The sequence below is a fragment of the Dunckerocampus dactyliophorus genome, chromosome 13 (assembly GCF_027744805.1).
Source record: "Dunckerocampus dactyliophorus isolate RoL2022-P2 chromosome 13, RoL_Ddac_1.1, whole genome shotgun sequence".
In the NCBI taxonomy this organism is placed as follows: Eukaryota; Metazoa; Chordata; class Actinopteri; order Syngnathiformes; family Syngnathidae; genus Dunckerocampus; species Dunckerocampus dactyliophorus.
In genome coordinates this window covers 28,204,095-28,227,773 of record NC_072831.1, presented here as the reverse complement: position 1 = coordinate 28,227,773, position 23,679 = coordinate 28,204,095, and the positions used below count along the sequence as shown (strand labels likewise).

The window sequence follows — 23,679 nt, the reverse complement described above, 5'->3', positions numbered from 1 at the left end:
TTATCCATAATACTGACTTTTTATCTCATAATTTCAACCTTTGTAGTGACCGAAAGGACAAGATGGCGGGTACAAGTCGCCAACATGAGTTTTCTCCGCAAGGTGAGAAGCACTGTCATCTGGGAGAAACTCGGAGTAGAACCGCTCCTCCTCCGCATTGAGAGGAGCCAGATGAGGTGGATCGGGCATCTGGTCAGGATGCCTCCCGGACGCCTCCCTGGGGAGGTGTTCAGGGCCTCAGGGAAGACCCATAATTACCGTGGCGCTACCAGGAAATAAGAGGTAGCAGGAGGGATCAGTGTTGCCAACTGAGAGACCTTGTCACTGTATTTAGCAAGTCTTGAGACCCCTCGAGATTCTTCAAAAAAGCAACTAGCGACGAATCTAGCACGTATCGCTCTTCTCAACGATTCAAAAGCACTCACTGGTGGCTCTGTCTTGACATAACTGACATATTTCGAAACATATTTGTTTTGCTTTTCATGTCTTTTGCTCACTTTTTGTCTCTCCCGCAGTACACGCACATGCACCCGGCGTGGCTGGACATACCAGATATGGTGACGAGCACGTTGAGCCCCTCCAGCACGTCCATCTGCAGGAAACGCCGCCTGGTGATCAGGTTGTAAACTTTTCCTTGCCCACTGCGGTCCAGCAGCATGAGACCATTCTCCGTTCCCACCAGCAGGTTCACGCCTAGACGCACGCACGCACGCGCGCGCACACACACACACACACACACACACACACACACGCACACGGGCATTAAAGGCAGACAACAAACAATAAACAGACGATTCTGAAGACAAGAGGTGAGAGACGTACCCCAGAGCGCTGCGCAAAGGATCTCGGAGTTGAATCGCTTCTTGTATTTGCGGATCTCGGGCGTGTCACTGTGCGGCCTGATGTTGGTGGGGTTGACGTTGACGACCGAGATCTTCCTGGCTTCGTTCAGTCGGGCCTGTTCCTGCCTCAGGAGCTCGTTGGCAAACATGGCTGCAACGGCAAATGGCATTTGAGCGGATTGTGGCGGCGAGCGAAGACCCGCTAATGTGACGGATGGCAGCGTGTGACAACAAGAGCGATGCTCACCAGCTGCCGAGTTCTCATTTTCATCGCTCGGGGACGTCTGATAGACACGGGGGTCAACAAACGGGGTGAAGGATGCTTTCGAGCCGCCCAGACCAAACTGGAAGAAAGTAGAGCAGTTCGTGTTTTGGATTTATTTCACAGTTCAAAAAATATCAAAGCAGGACAGCAGAAATATGATCTATTTGATATATTTTTCTTGGATCAATGAGAAGTTGGCAGCTCGATTTATTCCTGCACAATCCCACAAACCCATCACATTTACATTCCATTTATTTTGTCCTAAAAATATAATTTGATGTATTTATATTTTATTATGAAATAGCTAATTAATTGTAGTTATTTTCATTCATTTTAAAAACATTGTCATACTGCAGCATTAGCTGGATTAATGACTTAAAACATAAAACAAGGTATTTCATCTGTGCTGTCTTTTACATTTTTGATTTTTCACTTACTGGAAGTGAGCTGAGGCTTTATTACCGAAAAGTTAAATCAAACATTTTTGTAGTTAGAACACAGAACACCTGTTTATGACCTTCTAAATGTGTTTGTTTTACATTATTAAAAGCCCTCTAGGGACTAAATAACACCCCTATAGTCACCTTTACACTCCTATTACCCAATATAGTCGACATAATAAGAGAAAATAAGACATAAGACAGAAATAAGACATGATATAGACTCACACATGTTAGCATTGGGAGAGTTTCTTTTCACACCCTCTTGATTGGCATTTTATTTCTCTTTTTGTGCCTCAACTAACTTTAACCCCCCCCCCCCCCCCCAAAAAAAAACATCAAATCTCGTATCACCTCTGGCATGTCGCCCAGCTCCTGCAGGGCCGAGGGTGCGGCCGTGGGGGAGTTGCTCTGTTGCACCAGGTCAGGGAGGTTGCCGTGGTTACCGTGATTGCCGAAGCCGTTGCTCTCGGCGTGGCTGCCTCTCCTCCTCTTCTCATCGGCCTGACAGGTCAAGAAAGAAACGGGGAGATTTGACTCGTCGATATTGACTCGGTTATTGATGACGCGCTGCGCATCCTCCACCTCTCTCATCACCAGGGTGCTGTCCTTGGAGCTGCTGTAGGCATCACCCAGGGAGTCGTCCGTCAGGCCTCTGTACGACTCGCTGCTGCTCTGCACAGCTGGCCTGCGTGGCGACAAATTACTCATCACGCAATTGAGCTCAAGCGACAGTGCACATACTCCAAAGACGTGGTGCATGGCGGCACAAATCAACACTGACAGGCCCTCCATCAGGAGAGATACACGTACGTACATGACGCGGGGGATGTCGCTAACAGCAACCGTGCCGTCGTGTCCCACCGTCTCCCCGTCCTCGTCACTGCTCTCCGAGTCCTCGCTGGACGACGAGTAGTCTGTCACCTTTAGACAGACGTTGGCTCAATTATTTTTACGCTTGTGTGATGAATGTCACTTCAAACCGTTAACCTGTGGTCTGTTCCAGTGTTGCAACCAAAATAAATCAAGGCCGCACGTAACCTTGGTCTTAATCGTGAAGGTAAGCCCTCATAGAACATAATCTGGCGACAGTCACGCGCTGCTGCTTGCGGTCGTAATCATGACTACAGTATTTTTCCGTTGGAAAGAGCGTCGTACAAGAGTCACAGGTGTGCGATATCTCACTGGAAAACTGGCAAGGAGGATAATCCAACTGGAAACCCACTGGAGATCGGAGGCAAAGACCAGGAAATGACAGATTCAAGGCTTCAGTGCAACACTGCCTTCCATTGACTGCATGTGGATAGGCTCAAAGTAACAAGAACCGTGTCAGGAAACATGTTTTTTTTTTTTTTTATAAGTCTGGCATTGAAGTTTGATGAAATACTTGAACATGACAGGATCGGACAGGCTGCTCATGAAATAGGAGCGACCATCTTTGGACAAAGGAGCGATAGTCGACATGTTCTCAACGAAGCACTCACACACGCCGCACGCAACACACGCAACACACGCACACACTCATAGCACTTACTTTATTTATTTATTTATTTATTTGTATTATTTATTTGTATTAATGTCTCTTCTGTTTTTGTTGCTTAATTTATTGGTATATATGTTTATGTGTTTATGTTTCTTATGTTCTTATTCTTTCTTGTGTTTTCTTTGTTTTCTTGGGAGAATGAACAGAATAAGATTTTCATTGCATGGTATAACTGCTGTTTTACTATGCACATGACAATAAAACTCTCTTGAATCTTGAATCTCTTGAATGTTGGAGGTGGAGCAACGCGTGGAACGCCCAGATTCATCCGTTTTCTTCCGCTTATCCGGGGACAGACCACCATGATAGTTTTTTTTTTAACTTATAAAGATACTAAAACCTGTCCAATGTCATTAATACTGTATATTCTAAGCTACCTGAACAAAACATTAATTTTGTGTTACTGGTGGCGAATCAAACAGTTGTTAGCGTGACATCCACATACAAGTATATTTTTAACAATAAATTAATTTAATTTTCAGAATATGTCAAAGGCCAATAAAAAAATGAGCTGCAGGACATCAGGGTTTCATCTTTCAGGTACATTAGAAGGAACATTTCCCAGCCTTGTTTCACGACCTGCTGATGCTAATTTAGCACATAGAAAATCCCATATACGCGCTCACAATTAGCATTAGCGCTTTCAAACACCTCCAAATATGACAACTGTACACCTCACCTTGACCGGAGGACGGCTCCCCTCCTCGACCCGCAACTCTCTGAGTTCTTTGGCCAGAGCGCTGAGGTCCTGCAGACAGAACGGGTTAGTTTTGCAGTCCTCAGGAAGTAAGGATGCAGGGTACCAAGCAGGGTGCAAACAGAAGATTGTTTGCCTCCCAAACACCGTATTTTTCTAACATCATTATATTCTGCAACATAGCGAAGGACAAACTATCAGGTTTGGGTGGTGGTGGTGTGGTGGGGGTTCCTGACGGCTCAGACCAGGCCATGCACATTGGCGGGAGGTCCGGCTTACCACCGTCTCCTGACTGGTAACCATGACAACAAGGGAAAGATGGAAGACTGAGAAATGCTCAGGTGTGCTCAGGTGACCGGCAGTTTACACACATGCACATACAAACATCTTGCTATCTGTGTGTGTGTGTGTGTGTGTGTGTGTGGGTGGGTGTGTGTGTAGCAGCACACATGCACTGCCATGGCCGGCCACAGCACCCTGATAGTCCAAACAGGAAACGGGGGGGGGGAGAGAAGGGTCCCTGAAGACTGTGGCAACGGAAGAGTGGGATCACTAACCTCATCTATGGCTTTCTTATAGCTCTGAAGGATGGAGGGGGACAGAGAAGGACAGAGCCAGATGAGTAGCTTAGAAAGTGAGAAGTAAAGGATTTCCTACAGTGGAGGGCTGCTGTTGTCGTAGAAAGTGGAGTGCATCTGTGTGAGTGTGCGTGCGTGTGCACGTGACTCACCGCTGGTCGGCTCGGTCTGGTTGAGTCACGGCTCTCCTCCTGTTTGACCTCCTGATTGGCTCCCATAGAGGATCCTTCTTGTCGGCTGTGACCTGGTGGCGTGAGAATAAAGCTAATTTAAACTGCACAGCTAAATATTCATGAAAAATATTGAATTTGAAATAGAAATAAAGATGCCTAATATTATACAGTATGTATAAAATTATATTATATAAAAAAAGACCTAAAAATTATCCATATAAAATTTCATATTATAATTGCTAAAAAAATTACATTAAAAATAATTCCAACAAACATTCATCTATTTATTTAAAAATTGCACAATACGACAGTTTGTATTGTAACATATGACGTACGTTACGGCTCAGTTTTATATACAGTCATCCCTCCCTTTATCGCTGTTTGAACAAAGCAATTAGGGGAATTATGGGTGGACAGTCTTGGAAAAAAGCAAGGTGAAGTAACCCCCCCCCTTCGATAAATCATGTGATACTTCCAGTGTAAAATCCTGCTAAGAAATCCTAAAAACGTACTGGCCATTACACAGAGTTTTTTCCCCTCTTTGCAGCTACAGTACACTTCCGGAAAGACTTTCTCTGTAAGCGTGTATACCTCTCCTCTCGACCGAGCCTCCTTGGGATGAAGGGGAGGAGGAGGATGACGAGTTGGAGGAGGTTCTTTGCAGCATGGCGTCCAGAGAGAGCTCGGAGCGTCGCAGGTCTGGGTTACTAACGAGGGGAAAATCATAAAACATACTTAAATCCTCGTAGATATGCTGTAAACAAACAGGTCCAGTATTTAAAGAGTGGAAGTGCTTGGTTGAAGACGACAACAATGAGTTCATGACACGACAGGTACAGGCGGGCCTTGTGTTCTCATGTTTTGTGGTTATGTACGCATGCCCACAAATTATTAATACTACAGTAACGATGTCAGTAACGATGTCCACCAAGCATGAGGCAGCCTCTTCTGATTGCTGTGCCTTTAAGAAAAGGAAAGTGAAAGTGAAAAGTGAAGCGAACGTCGTAAAGTGGTCAGAAAGGGAAAAGTGCTAAATGAGTATTGGCCGCTCAAACGCCATCATCATCATCAAGGAGCTCCTGTGAAACGGGCAGTGACGTGGCCTCAATAAGCCTGTCTCTCCCTCTTTTGCAACGCCCCTTCCAGTGTGCAAGACGACCGCAGGAATCTTTTTTTTTTTTTTCCTGTTTCATGTAATTCTTGCAAATAATCTTTTTGTTACTGTTTTTATATTCAGTTCTTCAGGTGACAACGCTGACGTGGGAACACAACTCGTATGTCCAGCGTACAGCGACAGCAACACTGGTCACTGTTGGGCGTATGTAAGCCAAAGAGAAATAAACGCAGGCTAATGATGAACTTTCACCTTGCTCGGATGAGTTGAGAGCCTGTGCGAGGGCCCACACCAACTCCTCCGTTGGGGGAGTTCTTCCTGACCAAGGCTGGGGAGATGGAAGTGGTCCTCTGGGGGATCTGAGGACACAGAAACACAAGACAGTTAGTTTCATGTCAGTAACATCCTTTTGTGTGATATACCTTTCATGATGAACGACAGCCTTACTGATTGCGATTCTCGGACTTTGGCCGGGAGGTCTTCCTCTCTCAGCCAGGCCGTTCTGTCCCGATCACGCTCACGCTCCTCTCTCCCAGCGATGCGAAGCGGCGGCGTTTGAGTGTCGGATGTCGGGTCAGAGTTTTGCCGGGGAATATCCGACCTGGGCGAGCCGACACCCTCGCTCAGAGCGGAACCCGTCTGGTCCTGCAGAGACTGTGACCCGGACATAGAGCTGGCGTGGGTCTTGACGGGGATCAGGTGGGCCATCTGTGGCACGGAGAAAGAAGAGATGAGGGGAGCGAGGATGGATCAAGGATCGTAGCGTCATAAAAGGCACAAAATGGCGACGATTGCACAAATCATTTTTGTGCGCTTTTCCACTGCACGGCATCCGCTCAGCTCCTCCGATGACCAGGTGCTACAAATAGTACCACTGAAGTAGAAAAAAAAGACCTTTTTCCACAAAATGTCAAATACAGTACAAAAACAATCCTTGTAATCCTGCTCAAAGACAAAAATGATGAAAGTAGTACTGGGAGGAAGAGATGAGTCAATAACAGCAGTGAGGCACCAGGGGAAACAAACCAAACCTTCCTTTGCACACGCACTCACACACACCTGTGGCTCAGCGGGACGGTGGACGGGTGGGGTTCGGGCAGGCTGCATGCCCCCGCTGCTGAAAGACTCGGAGCGGGGAGGGAGGGAAGGGTCGGAGATGCGGTTGGACACTTTGGGCTGCAGCGCCGGGGAGCTCTGTCTGTTCAGCTTAGACCTCTCCTCCACCTGTGTGTGGGAGGGGGGTGTCACACACACACGCACGCACGCACACACACACACACACACACACACACACACACACACACACACACACACACACACACCACTGTCATTCCACTGCCTCTCCCTGAACGCCATGCAGGGAGAGAGGTCAGGAATAATGTAGATTAGTAGACTCTACAGTACAGTGAAGAGACTGGTATGGACCCACTACATGGACAAAGTGTTGGGACATGTGTAGGGTGACCATCATTTGGATTGGGGGGTGTTTTTTTTGTTGTTGTTTGTTTCCACATCCCCCAAAAATGCATGCTAGACTAATTAGAGACTCTAAACTGTCCACAGGTGCGAGCGTGAGTGTGAATGGTCGTTTGCATATGACACACTCGCCGAACCCCCTGACCAACAAACCTGATTGGATTTTTTAAAACGCGCTCATTTCCTGCAGCGTTCAATCACAGCAACATCATTAAAAGAAACATTCAAGAAGATAAATGTAAAATGTTACGTTTATGAAAAGTAGTGGCAAATTAAACTCACAAAACGTTCATGTCAGTGATAACAATCGTGACGATTGGACCCCACATGATTTTAGAGACATAATTAACGTCATAATGTTTTATGCATGTCGGGTAATTTGGCCCCGTAACTACAGCCCAGCTTCTTGCTTTGTAGCTGGTGTGTGCAAAACAGAAGGCGTTCAAGGTGCGTCCCACGCTAATTAACGCGCGTGATGGCGGCGGACACGAAAGGTAACAATTGTTACTCCATTTCCAAAGTTCCTGTGCTTGGTCAATATTACCTGTGGAATAATGAATAAAGAACAATGGCTTCCTGTCAGGTGTTTGTGTCCTTCCCACCCCACGCCCCCAATATCCAGGATTAAGTCATCAATCAATAAAAGACCAAACGTTGTCTATCCAATGTAACAATTACAAGCTCATTTCATTGCCATTTCACCAACTAGCAATTTCAAAACATACACAGAGATCTCTGCAGGGTCAAAGAATGTGTCATATGTGTCCTGTGATTGGCTGGTGACCAGTCCACTCAGCTGGGATAGGCTCCAGCTCACAGATGACCCTAGTGGGGACAACGGGCACAAAAAAATGGGTGGTCACCCTCAACATGCGACCATTGCAACTACAGGGAGTGATTTTTTTTTTTTTTTTTTTTAGAAGAAAGTATGAAGTTGGAGCTATAACAACTTTTTGGGGAAGTTTTGGGACTGCGTGGCGATTTCTTGAGCCAGAAGACCTCAACATGGCTGTTCTTTGAGGAGGTTCTTCCACAAGAAACACAACCAAGCATGTCTTTGTGAACCGGAACAGAAGCACCAACATCCCAACACACAATTCGTGTTGGTTTTTTAGAGCCCCAGCGCTCACGTTGCAATGTGCAACAGCAAGTATTCCCCACTTTTTGAATGATTTCTGCAAATCCTCCTGAGCTCGTAATCTACGGGGATTATTTAAGATTATACATTGGCTCAGTATCCAGAGTATGATATGTGAGCGGTTGATTTGGAGTCACAGCTACAATGATGTCAACGTCTACAGAGGCAGGAGACAGCACAAAGACGACGCGGATTCCCACAGAAGAGGACTACAAGGGAACCAAAAAATGGCGGATTTGAGTTCTTCTGTGGCGGCAGAAGGAGGTTAGCATCACCTATAAGAAAAAGGTTTGTTAGTATGTGAAGAAAACCCTTTGGGGTAACTCTGCATCCACCCAAAAGATTTTGCAAGACAAAAGAACTCCAAACCGGAGCTAAGAAGGAACAGCGACGACGAAAGAGGAGAGTTCTTCAAAAGGATCCCACCACAACCTGGCCAGCGCCCATCACCGATCTAAGGCTTTACCGCCCACTAACCTCCAACCAGGCATGGTGGGCTGGATGGTTGACCATGAGATCCTTTTCAAAAAGTTTAGAAACCATCGTGCATTGCGGGGATGCAGGACGGGGGAACTGAGGAGTTCAAACTAGGACACGAGAGCCTCTCTGCTGGTCTTGCATGCTAACAACGTCAGTATTGACATCAAAGTGAAGAGTTCTATACAAGCCACGTGTATGTTCTTGAACTTGCATCTTTGTGAGGACTCATTTGACCATCAGCCTATTATGGGAATTTGGACATAAATACCGTCTGTGCTCTCGGAATGTCTATCAAATCTCCTAAATGTACAGCATGTCGAAACTGCACTTTCACATAGTCCTACCAGGATATTCCCTAAAGCAGGCGTGTCCAAACTTTCACCAGCGAGGGCCACATAGTGAAAAATGAAAGGATACAACTTTGCCACTTACGGTAGATATTTTTTTAAGTTCTACTGTATATATCTTTCATGAAAAAACTGCATCTCAGCCTTGTGATGTACTGTAGGTGAAAATGCCCATGATTAGTATCAACTTGCTCTTTTTCCCCTATTTTTGCTGTTGTTGTTTTTTAAATTTCCCCAAAATGTAACTTTCTTCTTCAATAATCTTGGTAAATGTTCTTTGCGCAGTATTGTGACTTTATTCCCATAAAATTAGAACTTCTTCCCCGACCTCATGTTCCAAAAACAGCAACTTTATTTTGTTTTGTTTGCTCCTCATCATATTGCAACTTTGAGAAAATAATGTATTTTTTTCCTCGAATAGTTCAACTCTATGCTACTAAAATGACATTATTTCTCCTCATAAGTTACGAGTTTACAACTTCTTTTCTTAACATTTGGACTTTATTCTCGTAACATTATAACTTCTTCTGCAACCTAATTTTCCAGAAATTACAACTTTATTCGTTGTTTTGTTTGTTTCTCATATTACAACTTAAAAAAAACTAAACAATTTTTATTCAATATTTCAAATTTATTCTATTGAAATGAAAAAAAAAAATCTCACAATATTACAACATTTTTTTTCGTGAAATTATAACTTTCTTGTTAGATTTTTTTCTCTTAATATTTTGACTTTACTCTTGTAAAATTACTTCTGATTTTTCCATTTTTGCTGTTGTTTTCTTTGTTTAGTTTTCTTGTGAAAGTATGTTTTTAGAACACAGGCGCCAGCCACACTTTGGACAACCTTGCCCTAAGCCAAATATTCTTAAACTGTGGAAGGAGTACCACTGGTGGTACGCGGACTCCATCCAGTGGTACTCAGGACTTTTTCAACACAGGCTGTTCTTGGTTTATGATGTTTTGTGGTTCCGACGTACTCCCTTAGTTTCGACCTGAGCGGTTTGGTTCGTAAATACGACACACGCTCCACAACTAGTTATATGTGTGCGGAAGAATGCGTAGCTACAGTCCACTGAGAAACCTACCGCCCTTCATCATGTCTGCCGAGCACAAGGCAGACTCATGCGATGGCGGTGCGTCAAAGAAAAGGAAAGCCTCCACCATGGAAGTGAAAGCAGACATCACTCGATAGACTTTTACACTGTGTATCTGTTGTAAATATTCTACATTTTCTGCATTTTACTTTTACTATTTTACTATTTATATCACATTATATATTTGATATTTCAGGACTGCATCGTGCTGCTACAAGGAGATGTTGCGGAATTTCATTGTACCCCCTTGCAATGACAATAAAGCTTCTTCTCAAACATGTTCGGAAAGTAGAGCAGCCAGGTCCGAGCCGCTCTACCGCTGGGACTTTCATCAAGGATGAAGACCCAATGCTTGAACCTGTGAAAGGATCTGCTCCCAGGACATCTAATATTTTTCTACTTTTTCATGTACCAGCAAATACAAGCCACATATTCCAAGCTAAGACGTATCCAAAGGTGCGCTTTACGATGACAGAGTTTGACCTGTGGGTCAGTGACATTAAATCTATTGTGCTTCCTTCCATAAATGAGCGGCCTGAAAATGCGTCACTCACAAAGACCAAAGTTCATGCAGACGTCTGTGCTACTGCATGAGCTATGCGAGAGATGACGGCCAACGGTGCCGGTGGGCTATACGGAAGTGAAGACATGAGGAGAAAGCATGAAACCACCCTCCTTGATGTTGTACGTCTACATCTATTGTATGGGGGAGGTGAGTCAAGGTGCAGCGGCCGGCGAGCACTAACCAGTTTGTGGACCTGTGCCGGGGCTTTAACAACAACCTGGGAGTCTGAGGACAAAACGATGTCGGCGTGATTGGGCGCTGAGAGGGGCCTGCCTCGGGACTTCTCTTTCTGGTGCTCTGCTTTCTCCAGGGGTTGGGGGTTGGCGGCGGGGTTTGGATGTCTCATGGGAATATGACTGCAACATTCTTTCTGGGGCTCCTTCCGAGTGACCTTATTATCCTTGGGCGGGCTACACTTCCTCTGACTACGTCTCTGAGCCCTCAACTCTCTGACCTGCTGGCTTATCTCCTGCTTCAGCCCCGGGTCGAGAGACTCCCCGGAGTCTAGCGCGAGTCGGATTTGGGGGAGGTGGTTGGAGAGGATCTGGGCGCCCACGGACGGGGTGCGTTTAGGGGTCTGAGCTCGGGGTTGGCCGTGAGAGGCCGGGGACGACGACGGCTGGTTGAATGACTGGTGATGGCGCAGGTTAGAGCGGGGAGGGTTAACGCGCTGGGCATGCTGTTGCTTCGGCACCTAGGAGTCAGAGTCAGGAAGGTGAGAACAAAAACAAAAAACAAAAACAGTGGAACCTCCAAAGTTGAACACAACTTCTTTTCCCAGTCATACCGGTAGAACCACTGTCAAGTAAAGCTCAATAAAACTCAAATAAAGTCAAACTAGCGGTTGAAAATTTGCAAGAATTACATTTTGCACTGTCGGATCTTAAGAAAGTTCTAAGAAGAGCTTCAAAATGCAGAAACAGAAGAAATGGGAGCGAGACATCCCTCATGACTGAAGCCCTCATCTGTGTGGTAACGACTGGCTTTTTCAACGGAACAACTTCCAAAGGAATAAGCTCACTCTTTTGGACCATCCTGCATGTTCAGCTGATCTAAATCCAAGTGAGAACATTTGGGGATGGATGGCAAGGAAGTTTACAAAAATGGACACCAGTTCCAGCCAGTGGAAGCCATCTTCACCTCCTGGATGAACATTCCCAGCAGCCTCCTGGAAACACTGGCATCAAACATACCCAAAACCCATTTTTCAGCTGATGAACAAGAATGGTGCCTGACTCCTTTTTTCAACATTTTATTTCTATTTTAGGGTGGTTTGGGTTTTTCTATGGTCTTCAACTTTTGATCAGCTGATGAACAGCTTATTTCGCTTTAATGCTTCTTTGCGATAAATTTCTTACTCAATTTTTTTTGGTCTCACTCCCATTTCTTCTTTTTGCATTTTAAAGCTCTACTTAGAACCTCCTTCAGATCCAACAGTGCAAAAAATGTTGATCACATTTAGATCAGGAGTGTAAAGTACGTGCTTAAAGTACGTACTGCTGGGTGAGCTTTGTGGTTGGTCAGTAACTCTGCTGCCTCTCATTAACATTTAAATATTTGTTATTATTATTTAGCCTCGTACCGTAATAAGCAACCACCCACTTTCCTATGATGCAGCAAGACCACTTTTCTCTGACATTCTGTGGTCAACCCCCCCCACCACACAAACACACACACAAAAGGCACCAAGCATTTGTGGAGATGATTCAGTTTTAGTGAGCTAGGCTCTCAAAATGTGGTGAGGCTTATTTAATGTAAAAATGTTGGTTCGGCTCCATATCGTAGAACGTTTAGTGCGTTTGACTTTGTCGGTTTCACTGTAAACAAAGAACATTCAGTCCCGTGTATCTTCTGAGGATGCCCACAGTGGAACCTGCTGATGAACCCTGTTAGAACATAAGAGTAAGGAGGCCACTTGGTGTGTACACTCAGCACATCTACTGCATACATTTGCAGACCTGACAACCTCGTAGAAATGTTATGAGTGATAAATCTTTTTTTCTTTTTTTTTCTTTTAACTTGTAAAATGTTCTGCGGTCTACATTTGCAATACGGTCATCCTGGTCCAAACTTGCACGCCTTTGTCTGCCTACGTTATTGCTTTGTCACTTACGTCTTTAGCCCAGGCTGGCTTGTCGTTGGGATTGATGATGTCTTTGTAGTGATACAGCTGCTTCTTCTCCGCTTGTCTTCCCTCCTGTTGCTGCTGCTGCAGAGACACCAGGTAGGCTCGCTCCTGCTGGAGCTGCCGCTGCAGCCGCTCGGCCTGTCGCTGCTCCTCCACCTGCTTACGCTTGTACTCCTTGCGGGGAAGAGGTCAGAAAGTGACCCACAGGTGGGAAGGAAAGCAGGCAGTCATAAGTGGAGGATGGAGGAAACGAACGCAGGAGATCGAGTTACTGCAATTCACAGCTCTTTCTATTCAAAGCCATTGTGTTTTTCTGTGAATGACTCGTTTGTGTGTAATTGCAAATACAGTTCAAGTCACAGACCCGCTCAATGCCGCCGCAAACCGTAAAAAACACCGACCGATGAACTCCAACATAAACACTGGAGAGTGGGATCGATACATTTGGATGGGGAGGGAAACCAGGGGTGCAAATCACAGGCAGTAATGTGATGTAATGCGCTTTCCCACAGCATCGTTAGGGGCAGCTGCAAGAATCTAATGAGATCCAATTAAAAACAGCTCTCACTATCAAGCAGTGCAGTTATACACCCCTCCAATAATAACATTGTTCAGCCAAAAGTACCGTATTATGCAAATGATGTTCTCACAGTAATGTGCGTCCCGAGGGCCTGTTTATGAGCACCTGATGTGAGAAAAATCTTGTTTGAGAAACGCTCGCTTCTGAAGTTGCGGTTTTTTACGGCGTCTGCCCACGCCTGTGTATATGCCCACCACTTTTTAAAATTATTATTTAAGCAGGCTTTGCTACAAGTCTTAAACTGCAGCCTGGAGCTCTGTCGACAACGTGTCAGTCAGCTGTAAGCTAGGCTAACATAGAATGGCGTCACTGTTGGACGTCAATGTAACGTCAGCACTTCCTCCTGTCCCCCTCCTTAAGGTTAACTTGTTGTAGGTGACATACAGAAATCCCTCGCCACTTTGCTCTTCAAATTTCACGGCTTCACTCTATCACTGTTCTATCGAATTTGTCAAAAAATATACATATTTAAGCAAATTGTACACATTTTTTTGGTCTAAATGAAGCATTTTCAGGCATAAAAATGGCTCAATGAAGTAAAATACAAATATAAGGCATTCAGAAGATGTGTCGATGAAATGTAGTATTGAACACTGGTCAGTAGGTGTCAGTAATGTTACATACTGTAGATGAAACTACAGCTTCGTGCTGCCAGGGCCTCGTTCAAGCCAGAACTGCCACTGCCAGTTCAAACTAATAGATTAAATTATGTTAAAAAGCTAAAAAGTGCACATTTCCCCCATGCAGCCATTGTATTGGATCTCATTAGACAGCTTGTACATTTGTGTCACCCTCAGCAAGAGGATGGAGGATTCCCACTGGCTTGTTTTCATCTCGTCAAGGGTGGAGACCCCTGTCCTGTCCTACTGATGATCTCCAGAGATGATTAGGGAAGAAGACCCCAGTGGGAAATCCTCCAAAATGTAGTGTACATGCAAACATTGACATGGACGTCTGAAGTGCAGACTCCTATTCCACAAACACTTCCTGCATGCGGGGAGGACGAGGAAGCACGAACACAAAGGTTACCAGCAGTAAGGCCTGCTCCTGTAGTAGCTGCTGCTGCAGAATCTCTAACTGCCTCTGCTCCTCTTCCAGCTGCCTACGGATATACTCCTGAGCAGCATGTGCAGGCACAAGGAGGAGGAGGAATACACAGAAACAGGAGCACATTAAGAAAGGTTAGCACAGACACCTAAGCACCGACAAAGCAAAAGACGCCAGACAATCAGTGGTGGAGATTATCGCCGGAGATGGCTGCGAACGAGGACGAGAAGCAATTACAATGTGTTACAAAGATACAAAAGGGGTTTGAAGATATGGAAGATCAGACCAGCAACACAAGGACAAGCATAACACAGATGAAAGCAGTATTAATGTGTTCATTTTAACAGCTTAGAACCTACATCATAGTTATATAGACCACAATGTAGGCGGACCAGCCAGGACACCTCATGTTGTGTTAACACCAGCTTCAGCGTTGACATTACAATCCATCGTGGTGAGACTTACATGCTGCACTATGTGTGTATATGCTAGCGGCCCCGCCTCCCCCCACTGTTTGACAAGTGTCATTCTATTCAAACGCTGTTGTTTTATGGAACGCCGTTGTTCTATGAGGCGTCTAGATGCTGAACCAATGCACAGAGCCCGTTTGGAGTCCAGAGAAGAAGAAAACAGACACGGATGCACATGGCAATGTATGGAGGCTGTAAAAATGATAGAGTTCATTTTCATTTATGGTGTGATTAACAAATTTATTTATCACAAGGACGTTTTTTCAAGATCTCGTGACACCCCGAGTAATAATCTTTATCGCCATGTTGAAAATCCAAATCAAAGTGGACTGGTCATCTTCTGTCCCGTTGCACCTCTAATGACCGTGTACACGTGCTGGGCTTTCTAACAGAGACTTGCCCGTGTCGCTCTTCTCAACAAGCAGCGGGTGCTTAAAAAGACAAAAAGATGTGACGGAAGAAAGTTCATTTGCAGTTCTAAACATATTTGTTGTGCTTTTCACGTTTTTGCTCACTTTTTTCCTCTCTCCAACATGCACATGCATCACGCAAATTAGGCTAAAATGCATGTTTCCACCTGAGACAGACAAAGCGATTATGTCCCGCTGCCCCTTTAAGCTGCGTAATGTCCAACAAGTGAAATTCGTATCCTACTGGCTCCATATTTCTGCAGAAATGTGTCCTTGGACATACTGTACAGCAACCATGCGCATGCCAACCTGCTCTCTTTCGGCGTGCCTCCTCTCCTCCTCTCGGCGGAGCTGCTCCATTTCCTCGTAGCGCCTCCTCTGCTCCCTCTCGTGCTGCTTCCTCAGCTCGCGCTCCCGCTGCTGCTGCTGCCGGGAGGACATCAAGACGGCAAGACGGACGTTAGGCGGCGCGACTTCCAAACAAAACAAAAGCCACCAAAAAAAAAAACTACTCCGAGGGTGAAACTCCGTCGTGTTTGGTGGGGTCATCTGAGTGCTGAGGCAAGAAAACCCCAGTGGGAAACTGCAGATTATGTGCGAAGGAGTTTCTTCTGTAAACAAGGACTAAGAGGGGGACACGAGGGAGGCCACTGCTTGGGTGTGCTTCAGTAGAAATCATTACTGTGTGTCTGCTACAGGAAGTGTTTCCTTCTCTAAGTCATGCTGAAGTTTGCTATGGAAAAAGAAAGGCTCCCACAGGGCTTCATTGGGACACTCTATGCTTCTATGCTTCTATGCTTCTTTTCATTTTCCACGTCAGTGTAAATGACTTTTGTCATTTTTATTACTTTTTATCTTTTTTCTTTAAGCCATTTTTAGTGATACACTTTTACATTCTGATTTAAGACCTTTTTTTATTTATTTGGATTATTTGTTATACTTGTCTTTCAGACATTTCAAATTTGTGTTTATTTTTATTATATTTCACGCTTTTATTGAAGTAATTTTAATGTTTAATATTGTTTCCATTTTTACTTAAGCCCGTTTTATTTATATTAGTTGTTTTGTTTTACACTTTTAGGTTATTTCTATTTATTTTTTATCATTTTTTACACTTTGACTTAAGTCATTTTTATTTAGACTATTTTTTACACTTTTATTTCAGTCATTTATTTTTATTTAAACCAGTTTTATTTTTTGGGCCGCACGGTGGTCTAGTGGTTAGCACGGTGGTCTAGTGGTTAGCACATTGGCCTAGTGGTTAGCACGTTGGCCAATACAGGAACAGCCTGCAGATCGGGAAAACGTGGGTTCGTTCTCCCCTGGGCATTTCTGTGTGGAGTTTGCATGTTCTCCCCGTGTGTGCGTGGGTTTCCTCCGGGTACTCCGGCTTCCTCCCACATTCCAAAAACATGCATGTGAGGTTAATTGGTGACTCTAAATTGTCCATAGGTATGAATGTGAGTGTGATTGGTTGTTTGTCTATATGTGCCCTGCCATTGGCTGGCGACCAGTCCAGGGTGTACCCCGCCTGTCGCCCGAAGTCAGCTGGGATAGGCTCCAGCATACCCCCGCGACCCTAATGAGGATGAAGCGGTATAGAAAATGGATGAATGGACAGTTTTATTTTTATTTATTTGGATGGATTATTTTTTATAGTTTTATTTCAGTCATTTTAAGTTTGTATTTATTTTCATTATATTTTACGCTTTTATTTAAGTCATTTTTATTATTTGTAACATTTTTACTTTTTTATTATCCTTTATTTTAATTCTTCTTTTACACTTTTCTTTAAATTGTTTTTGTCTTTTTTTTCCACTTTCATAATTCATTTTTCTTTGAGATGAAACCCAGGAAGACATGTGAGCATACATGTCATCCAGATAGCCTCCCAGCTGCCATTCGGGAAGCCGTTCCTCCCAATCACACTCCTCCAGGTCCCACTGTCATTGTCATTGCCCACATGGGGGTCGAAGTCTCCCAGTAGAACTACGGCGTCACCATCAGGGGTGCACTCCAGCACTTCTTAGGTCTGGTAGACCCTAAGAAGGCTGGGTACTCCGGGTACGCACACACGACAGCCAGGACCCTTCCCCAACCCGAAGGAATGGGGAAGTGACCCACTCGTCCACCGGGGTTGACTCCAACACAGAGGCACCGAGTCGGGGAGCTAATAATAAGCTCACACCAGCTCACCGCCTCTCCCCAGCGGGAACCCCAGAACAGAACAAGGTCCATCCCCTCTCGAGGAGTTTGGTTCCAGAACCCAAAGTGTGGGTCGAGGTGAGTCCAACTATGTCTAGTCGGAACGTCTCAACCTCTCGCACAAGTTTGGGGCACCTTCCCCACCAGAGAAGCGACATTCCATACGGCAAGAACCGGAAGACCAGGTCTCCGCCACCAACCCAAAAAGTCATACGTTGCCCCCTACTGTTTCGGAGTGGAAACTACCAATGACACGCTCGATCTCCGCAAGCTTACCTCCTCCAACCGCCGCCGCTGCTCCTTCTGCTCCTCGATGCGTTTCTGCCTCTCTGCCAGCAGGAGGCGCTTGTGCTCCTCGTTCTGCTGCTGCTCCAGCTGCTGCCGCCGCTGCGCCTCCGATCGCTCCTTATTGGCCAGCTGCAGGCGCAGGAAGTCCCGCCTCAGGGTGGACTCGCCGGGGATGTTGATGATGGAGCTGGGGGGCAAGGGGAGACGCGGCGATGACGTGGCGAGGAAAGCTTTGGGAGGAGTGCGGTTGAGTCGTTTGGGGGGGCACTGACCTTGGCTCACCCATGTCTCGTTCCTCATCCTCCTCTTCGCTGCCGCTGTATTCGTACTCGGTCTCATCTGACACAAACAGGATGAGTCACCACTGATCACCAAAGCGATCACGCTTCTGACATTCCCAAATCCTCCATCCTTCCCTTTCCCCCCACTTTGAGCTCCTTTCAGGAGAAAGCTCTAATTTTAAAGCGATGGAGAAGACGAGCTAGGACACATTTCAGTTACAAACTGCGCCTGGAGCCATAGTAGAGAGAAATGTGACAAAGAAACATCTGCAACAAAAAAAATAAAAAGGAAAGCTTCCGAGTCGTGATGAGACACTTCCACACATCAGCGTCTGGCCCGCAGTGTTTGTGTCACGAAGCGATTAATCTGCTCGGTAATAACGCAGCTCGGCATCACTCGCCGTGTTTTGAGTGGCACTGAAATATGTCGCCGGGTGTTTGCCACGCAGCAAATCTTCCTCGCGGCTAAACTGCTGCAACGAATCGCTCTTAAAAACAGAAAAAGTTTATGTTCTCATCAGCGGGCTTTTCTTTCCTTTCGCCAACTTGTCAGAAGCGACAATGATTCCATTTTGATGGTTTGTTTCCACAAAAAGCACAACAACAAAGTACACACAACTTGGACACAAATCAAACCCATGAAATAATGAAAAGTGCTTTTTTTTTTTTTTTTTTTTTTTTTTTTTACTACAGCCTCTGATTAATCAAAAATAATAAGCATATTTAAGGACACTTTACATATTTTTTGCCTAAATTAAGCATTTTCAAGCCTAAAAATGCCTAAATGAAGTAATATAAAAATATAAGGCATTCAAAAGACGCATTCAAAAGACGCTGTGATGCTATGGAGTGTTCTACACTGGTCACTAGGTGTCAGTAAACAGCCACCGCAGGAAGTACTGTACAGAAATCGGAAGTAAAAAAGAAACAACACGGGACTCTCTCAATGCTAACATGTGTGAGTCTAGGTTATGTCTTATTTAAGTCTTATTTTCTCTTATTATGCGTATCATATTGGGTAAGAGGAGTGTAAAGGTGACTATATATGTGTTATTTCCTGTTTAGAGGGTTCTACTAATGTTAAAAACCGTATTTAGAAGGTCGTAAACAGGTTTTCTATGCTCTAAATATGAAAATATTCCATTCATAAATATTGACTCCTACTTTGCGGAAATTCACTCATCACAGTTGGCTCTGGAAGCAATTAACCGCAATTGACGAGGAATGACTAAACATTTTTCCGCTTTAAAAATGGGTCAAGTAGGGGATGACCCACAAGATCCAACAGATGGAGCTGTGCCGAAAAAAAGCTTGCCATGCATGTCGCACTCGCTTTATAAGGTTCACGAGCTCACCAATAAGACCGGAATGAAACAGTCTGATTCATCCGGGGAGTCGTTTTTCTTTCTGATATCGTTTAGGATTAGGATTTAGGCCTTGGCTGGACAGCACTTTTAGCTCTCCAAAGTAGCAAGGTATGTTTTAAAAGGTGACAGAAAAGATGTAAGCTGCACTGTAATGCAGTCAAACCTCAGTTTTCATACGATTCGGTTTTCGTATGAAAAGCTCGACAAAATTTTGCCTGTTTTACACATCTCGGTTTTCGAATAGAACAAACTGTACTGTACCGTTCCACAAAGTCGAATGCCCAAACAAAGCAACTCACCGTCCGTGCATTTTTTAATGGAGTGCGAGTGCCAGCAATTTAATTAAAAAAAAGGTGAGAAACGCTGTTGCATTGTTTCACAATTATTTCACATTGTTTTCTGCATATAAAACAAAAATGATTGACTACAACAGTGGTTCTCAACTGGTGGGTGAGGACCCAAAATTGGATGCATTCTGGTTGGGTCGCAGACAGCAAGCCAAAAATGACGTTAAAATATGTAATATACAACTTATTTGAAAGTAAATGGAGCAACACTCGAGTCATCTTCCTCCTTGGCCTCCTGCATGTGTTGCACCGCTGTGAGTGAAATCTGTCATTTTGTGGGCTTTTTCATATTTCTTTTTACGTGATGCAAGACTTGCATGCTTGCTCTTTTTTCTCATTTCCTTGACAAAATGCCCATTAATGTCTCAAAACCAAAAAAAATTATGGAATTATGGAATTATGGAAGTGTAAAACAAGACAAACATAATTTAAAGAAATGTGTAAAAAAAATAAAAATAAAAATGACTTACATAAAAGTGGCAAATGTAATCAAAAGAAATAAAACTAAAAAATGATGACTTAAATAAATGCGTAAAAATGTAATGAAAATAAATACGCAAAATGACTGACATAAAAGTAAAAAAAATAATCCATTAAAATAAATTCAAATAAAACTGGTTTAAAATAAAAGCGTAAAACTAATAAAAATGTAAAATGGCTGAAATAAAAGTGCCATTTGAGAACCCCTGGTCTCTAAAATGTATTTTTATAAAATGTACTTTTTGTTTTGTTGTTTTGGGTGTCTGGAATGGGTTTTATTTACATTAAAAAATTGCCTCGGTTTTCAAATGTTTTGTGGTCGCGCTGTATGTGCACTTAAGTTGACACTTGCGGCACGGCTGTACAAACATTCTGTCATCTCAGATCTGGCCGTATTTTGTTGCGCTAATGCTAACGCTGTATGATCTAAAAGTTATGACGGTGAGATGAGACCAAGCTTTGCTCTCCAACGTAGTAAGTTTTAAAAGGTGAGGTAAACAGGTAAGCTGTACTGCAGCACTGTAATACTGCAGTGTCCAATGGCCGAGGGGCCATTTTCGTCCTGCGGCTTGTTTTTGATTGGCCCTCGGCATATTTTAAGAATAAAACCAATTAAATATTGATGAGCTATATTATTAGATATGACACTACCGTAATTTGCCTTGTCACCTACAGTTTAACATAAAAGGCACATGCTGAGCTCCATCAGACTGCTTTTAACGCCTTTCATGCAAAAAAGCACTTGTTGCGCGGCCGTAAGACCACATCTGGCCATATTTTGTCACGTTTCTGCAGAATCTAATTGTGCGGGTTAGTTGTGGACGGGAGTCTTTCTCACCTCGTTCTCCTCGCTTCTTCTTGGTGCGGTCGATGTGGTCCTTCAGCTGAATGCGCACCTGCCGCTCGTTGGGCAGGTCCCTGATGAAGGGGTGCTTGAGGAGCTGCTCCGTGCTGGGTCTCTGGCTGTGGCTCTTCACCAGGCAGCTTTCTATGAACAACTGGAACTTCTTTGACCTGGGGGGGGGAGTTAAATTTATTTGTGCAATAAAGCTGTGGAAAAATAGTTTACAGCCAATGTAGAACACTGCAAAAGGTGTTTTATGCGTCATACATAAATAATAAACAATACAATCATTATTAAAATAATAAGCAATCAAAACTATATGTACGGTGTGGTACACACGCCAATCAAATTTGAATAGCCGTGTTCACAAAAAGGCAATACATCCAAATATGACTACTACTACTAATAATAATAATAATATAAATCATCATTTTAGCATCACATATGAATATATAAATCATACATAAATACTGAATACAATAAAATAATAAATAAATCCGCAATAAATGAGTACAAAATAAAAATTAGGATTTTATGCATCATATATTTAACAAATCACTGGCATCTATAGAAAATATTGATACTAAAATGCAATAAAATGAATAAATCCAAAATAAATAAATTAATAAGTACTAAATAAAAAAAATCATAATGATTTATGCAGCATATATTTAGCAATCAGTAGCATTTATAGAAAATATTTCTAATAAAATAAAAATAAAAAAATAAATACATAAATTTTAAATGCGTAAGTAATATAATAATTATTACAATAATAAACCATCAAAATATGTCAAATTGGAATAGTAGCTGTGTTCACAAAGAAGGCAAAACAACCACTGCTACTACAGCCAATAATAATACATCATAAATAATATTAACAGAATAATAAAATAGTCAGGCTTTTTTCTCACCACTTCTTTGACTTGAGCCTTGGCGCGGGGTTTCGAGGAATGAGGAAGAGGGCTCTCATGGGGTGCATGTCACACAGCGCTATGGGGCAGCAGATATGAAAATGAAAATGAAATCCACTACGCACATTCAGCTGCTTTAATAAAAACCTGAGCTGGTTGTGAACATCAATATAGAACAGGGGTGGACAAACCTTTTAACTCGCGGGCCGCATTGAGTTCATAAAATTGGCGGGGGTGGGGCCAGACCACGCTAGTTTAAGCTTATGATTCTGGAATTACTTGTCTTATTTTAGCTGTAAAAGTGTCATACAAGCTGCTGTATGTGCTTGTGTCCCTTTTCAGGAGCAACTGGTGGGCCGGATTCAAACGCTTGGCGGGCCGGATGTGGCCCCCAGCCCGCAGTTTGCCCACCCTGATATGGAACATGGCTTCTTACGTGGTGCCCCTTCCGCCATCTCTATTGCAGTGATCCCCAGTGACCATAAATCACTCTGCAACAAGACAACACATTAGTCCGGAGGAGGCGAAGGTGACCTCTGAAGGCATCAAACAGGAGGAGGGTCATTCACGCACCTTGAAGTCATACGTTGCATCGGGGTTCTCGTCGCAGGCGATCACCTCCGGCGCCATCCAATATGGCGTCCCGATAAATGTGTTCCTCCTTCCCACTGTGCGGTCCAGCTGAGCAGACACACCAAAGTCCACTGCGGGGAGAAGGCACAGGTAGAAGCTGTTGGCAAAGAGTGGACGGACCGTCTTTCATTTTAGACCTCATAAACGGCGACGCAGCAACAAAGCCATGAGTGGGCAGCTTTCAGCACACACGCACACAGCTCTGGAAACGCTACACCTGCCGCCGTCCAATCCCGGCGCTGTTTGGCAGGCGTGGCTTTATGTGACAAGACTCACCTAACTTGACCTCGGCGTTCTCAGTCAGCAGGACGTTCTGTCCCTTGATGTCTCGGTGGATGACCTTGTGCTGATGGAGATGAGTCAGGCCCTGCACGCAGTGAAGGACGCCCCCAGCCAAGTGGAGGTTATTAACAAGATGGGCAGAGATTTGTTTTTAATTAATCTCAGAAAATGTTTTGAAATTGCATTTAACAAGCCATGAAACAGCCTGAAGACTGTATCTCCTCATCTAGTCACCTGCAGAGAGTACCAGGCATTACATGTTCGCTTCTTTATTTGCACAAATATACAGTCCAAGCCAAACATTCGGAGACACCTCATGTAATAAGAATTTAGCTACTGTGTTCATTACAATATCATATGTATGATATCTCTACCGTGTACGAAGCTCTCTTGCACTCACTGAAGAGCAGAGCTGCGTGCTTTCTTAGCATTTTCCAGGACGATACTTACTAAATCCACTCTAAACGTTAAAGGTTTTATTTCAGCCTCCCTCTCTTCTTGTCAGCGGAAATCTGATTTTTTTTCTTCTTTTTTCCCCTCTACTGTAAATGTCAGCTGTACCGTGCACGCGGCAGATCTACCGCAACACATGCTGGTATCAGATGTAATAGTCTGTGCAGAACAGTGCAATTATACTTATGTTTAAAA

The 23,679-nt window shown here is 44.1% G+C and overlaps 1 protein-coding gene across 22 annotated transcripts in view; it reads right to left on the bottom strand.

Annotated features, from left to right (window-relative positions):
- tnika (TRAF2 and NCK interacting kinase a) overlaps window positions 1–23,679 on the bottom strand; it is an 83,239-nt gene that overhangs the window by 13,055 nt on the left and 46,505 nt on the right. For 5 of the 22 annotated variants that reach the window (XR_008573366.1, XM_054795853.1, XM_054795856.1 and 2 more), the window contains exons 6-29: window positions 23,026–23,116; window positions 22,690–22,820; window positions 22,553–22,607; window positions 22,117–22,195; window positions 21,197–21,372; window positions 18,156–18,222; window positions 17,872–18,070; window positions 15,700–15,816; window positions 14,493–14,579; window positions 12,869–13,057; window positions 10,937–11,449; window positions 6,712–6,876; window positions 6,100–6,360; window positions 5,905–6,011; window positions 5,130–5,245; window positions 4,518–4,609; window positions 4,345–4,368; window positions 3,770–3,838; window positions 2,365–2,471; window positions 2,133–2,235; window positions 1,902–2,051; window positions 1,090–1,186; window positions 823–993; window positions 550–693 (exon numbers count right to left, since the gene is read on the bottom strand). Coding sequence is in view for 21 of the 22 variants with exons in the window: in XM_054795853.1 (XP_054651828.1) it covers window positions 550–693; window positions 823–993; window positions 1,090–1,186; window positions 1,902–2,051; window positions 2,133–2,235; window positions 2,365–2,471; window positions 3,770–3,838; window positions 4,345–4,368; window positions 4,518–4,609; window positions 5,130–5,245; window positions 5,905–6,011; window positions 6,100–6,360; window positions 6,712–6,876; window positions 10,937–11,449; window positions 12,869–13,057; window positions 14,493–14,579; window positions 15,700–15,816; window positions 17,872–18,070; window positions 18,156–18,222; window positions 21,197–21,372; window positions 22,117–22,195; window positions 22,553–22,607; window positions 22,690–22,820; window positions 23,026–23,116 (3,310 nt within the window). In the remaining variant the exon portion in view is untranslated. The remainder of the gene's footprint in view (window positions 1–549; window positions 694–822; window positions 994–1,089; window positions 1,187–1,901; window positions 2,052–2,132; window positions 2,236–2,364; window positions 2,472–3,769; window positions 3,839–4,344; window positions 4,369–4,517; window positions 4,610–5,129; window positions 5,246–5,904; window positions 6,012–6,099; window positions 6,361–6,711; window positions 6,877–10,936; window positions 11,450–12,868; window positions 13,058–14,492; window positions 14,580–15,699; window positions 15,817–17,871; window positions 18,071–18,155; window positions 18,223–21,196; window positions 21,373–22,116; window positions 22,196–22,552; window positions 22,608–22,689; window positions 22,821–23,025; window positions 23,117–23,679) is intronic. The other 17 variants (XM_054795857.1, XM_054795858.1, XM_054795862.1 and 14 more) reach the window with 12 other exon arrangements.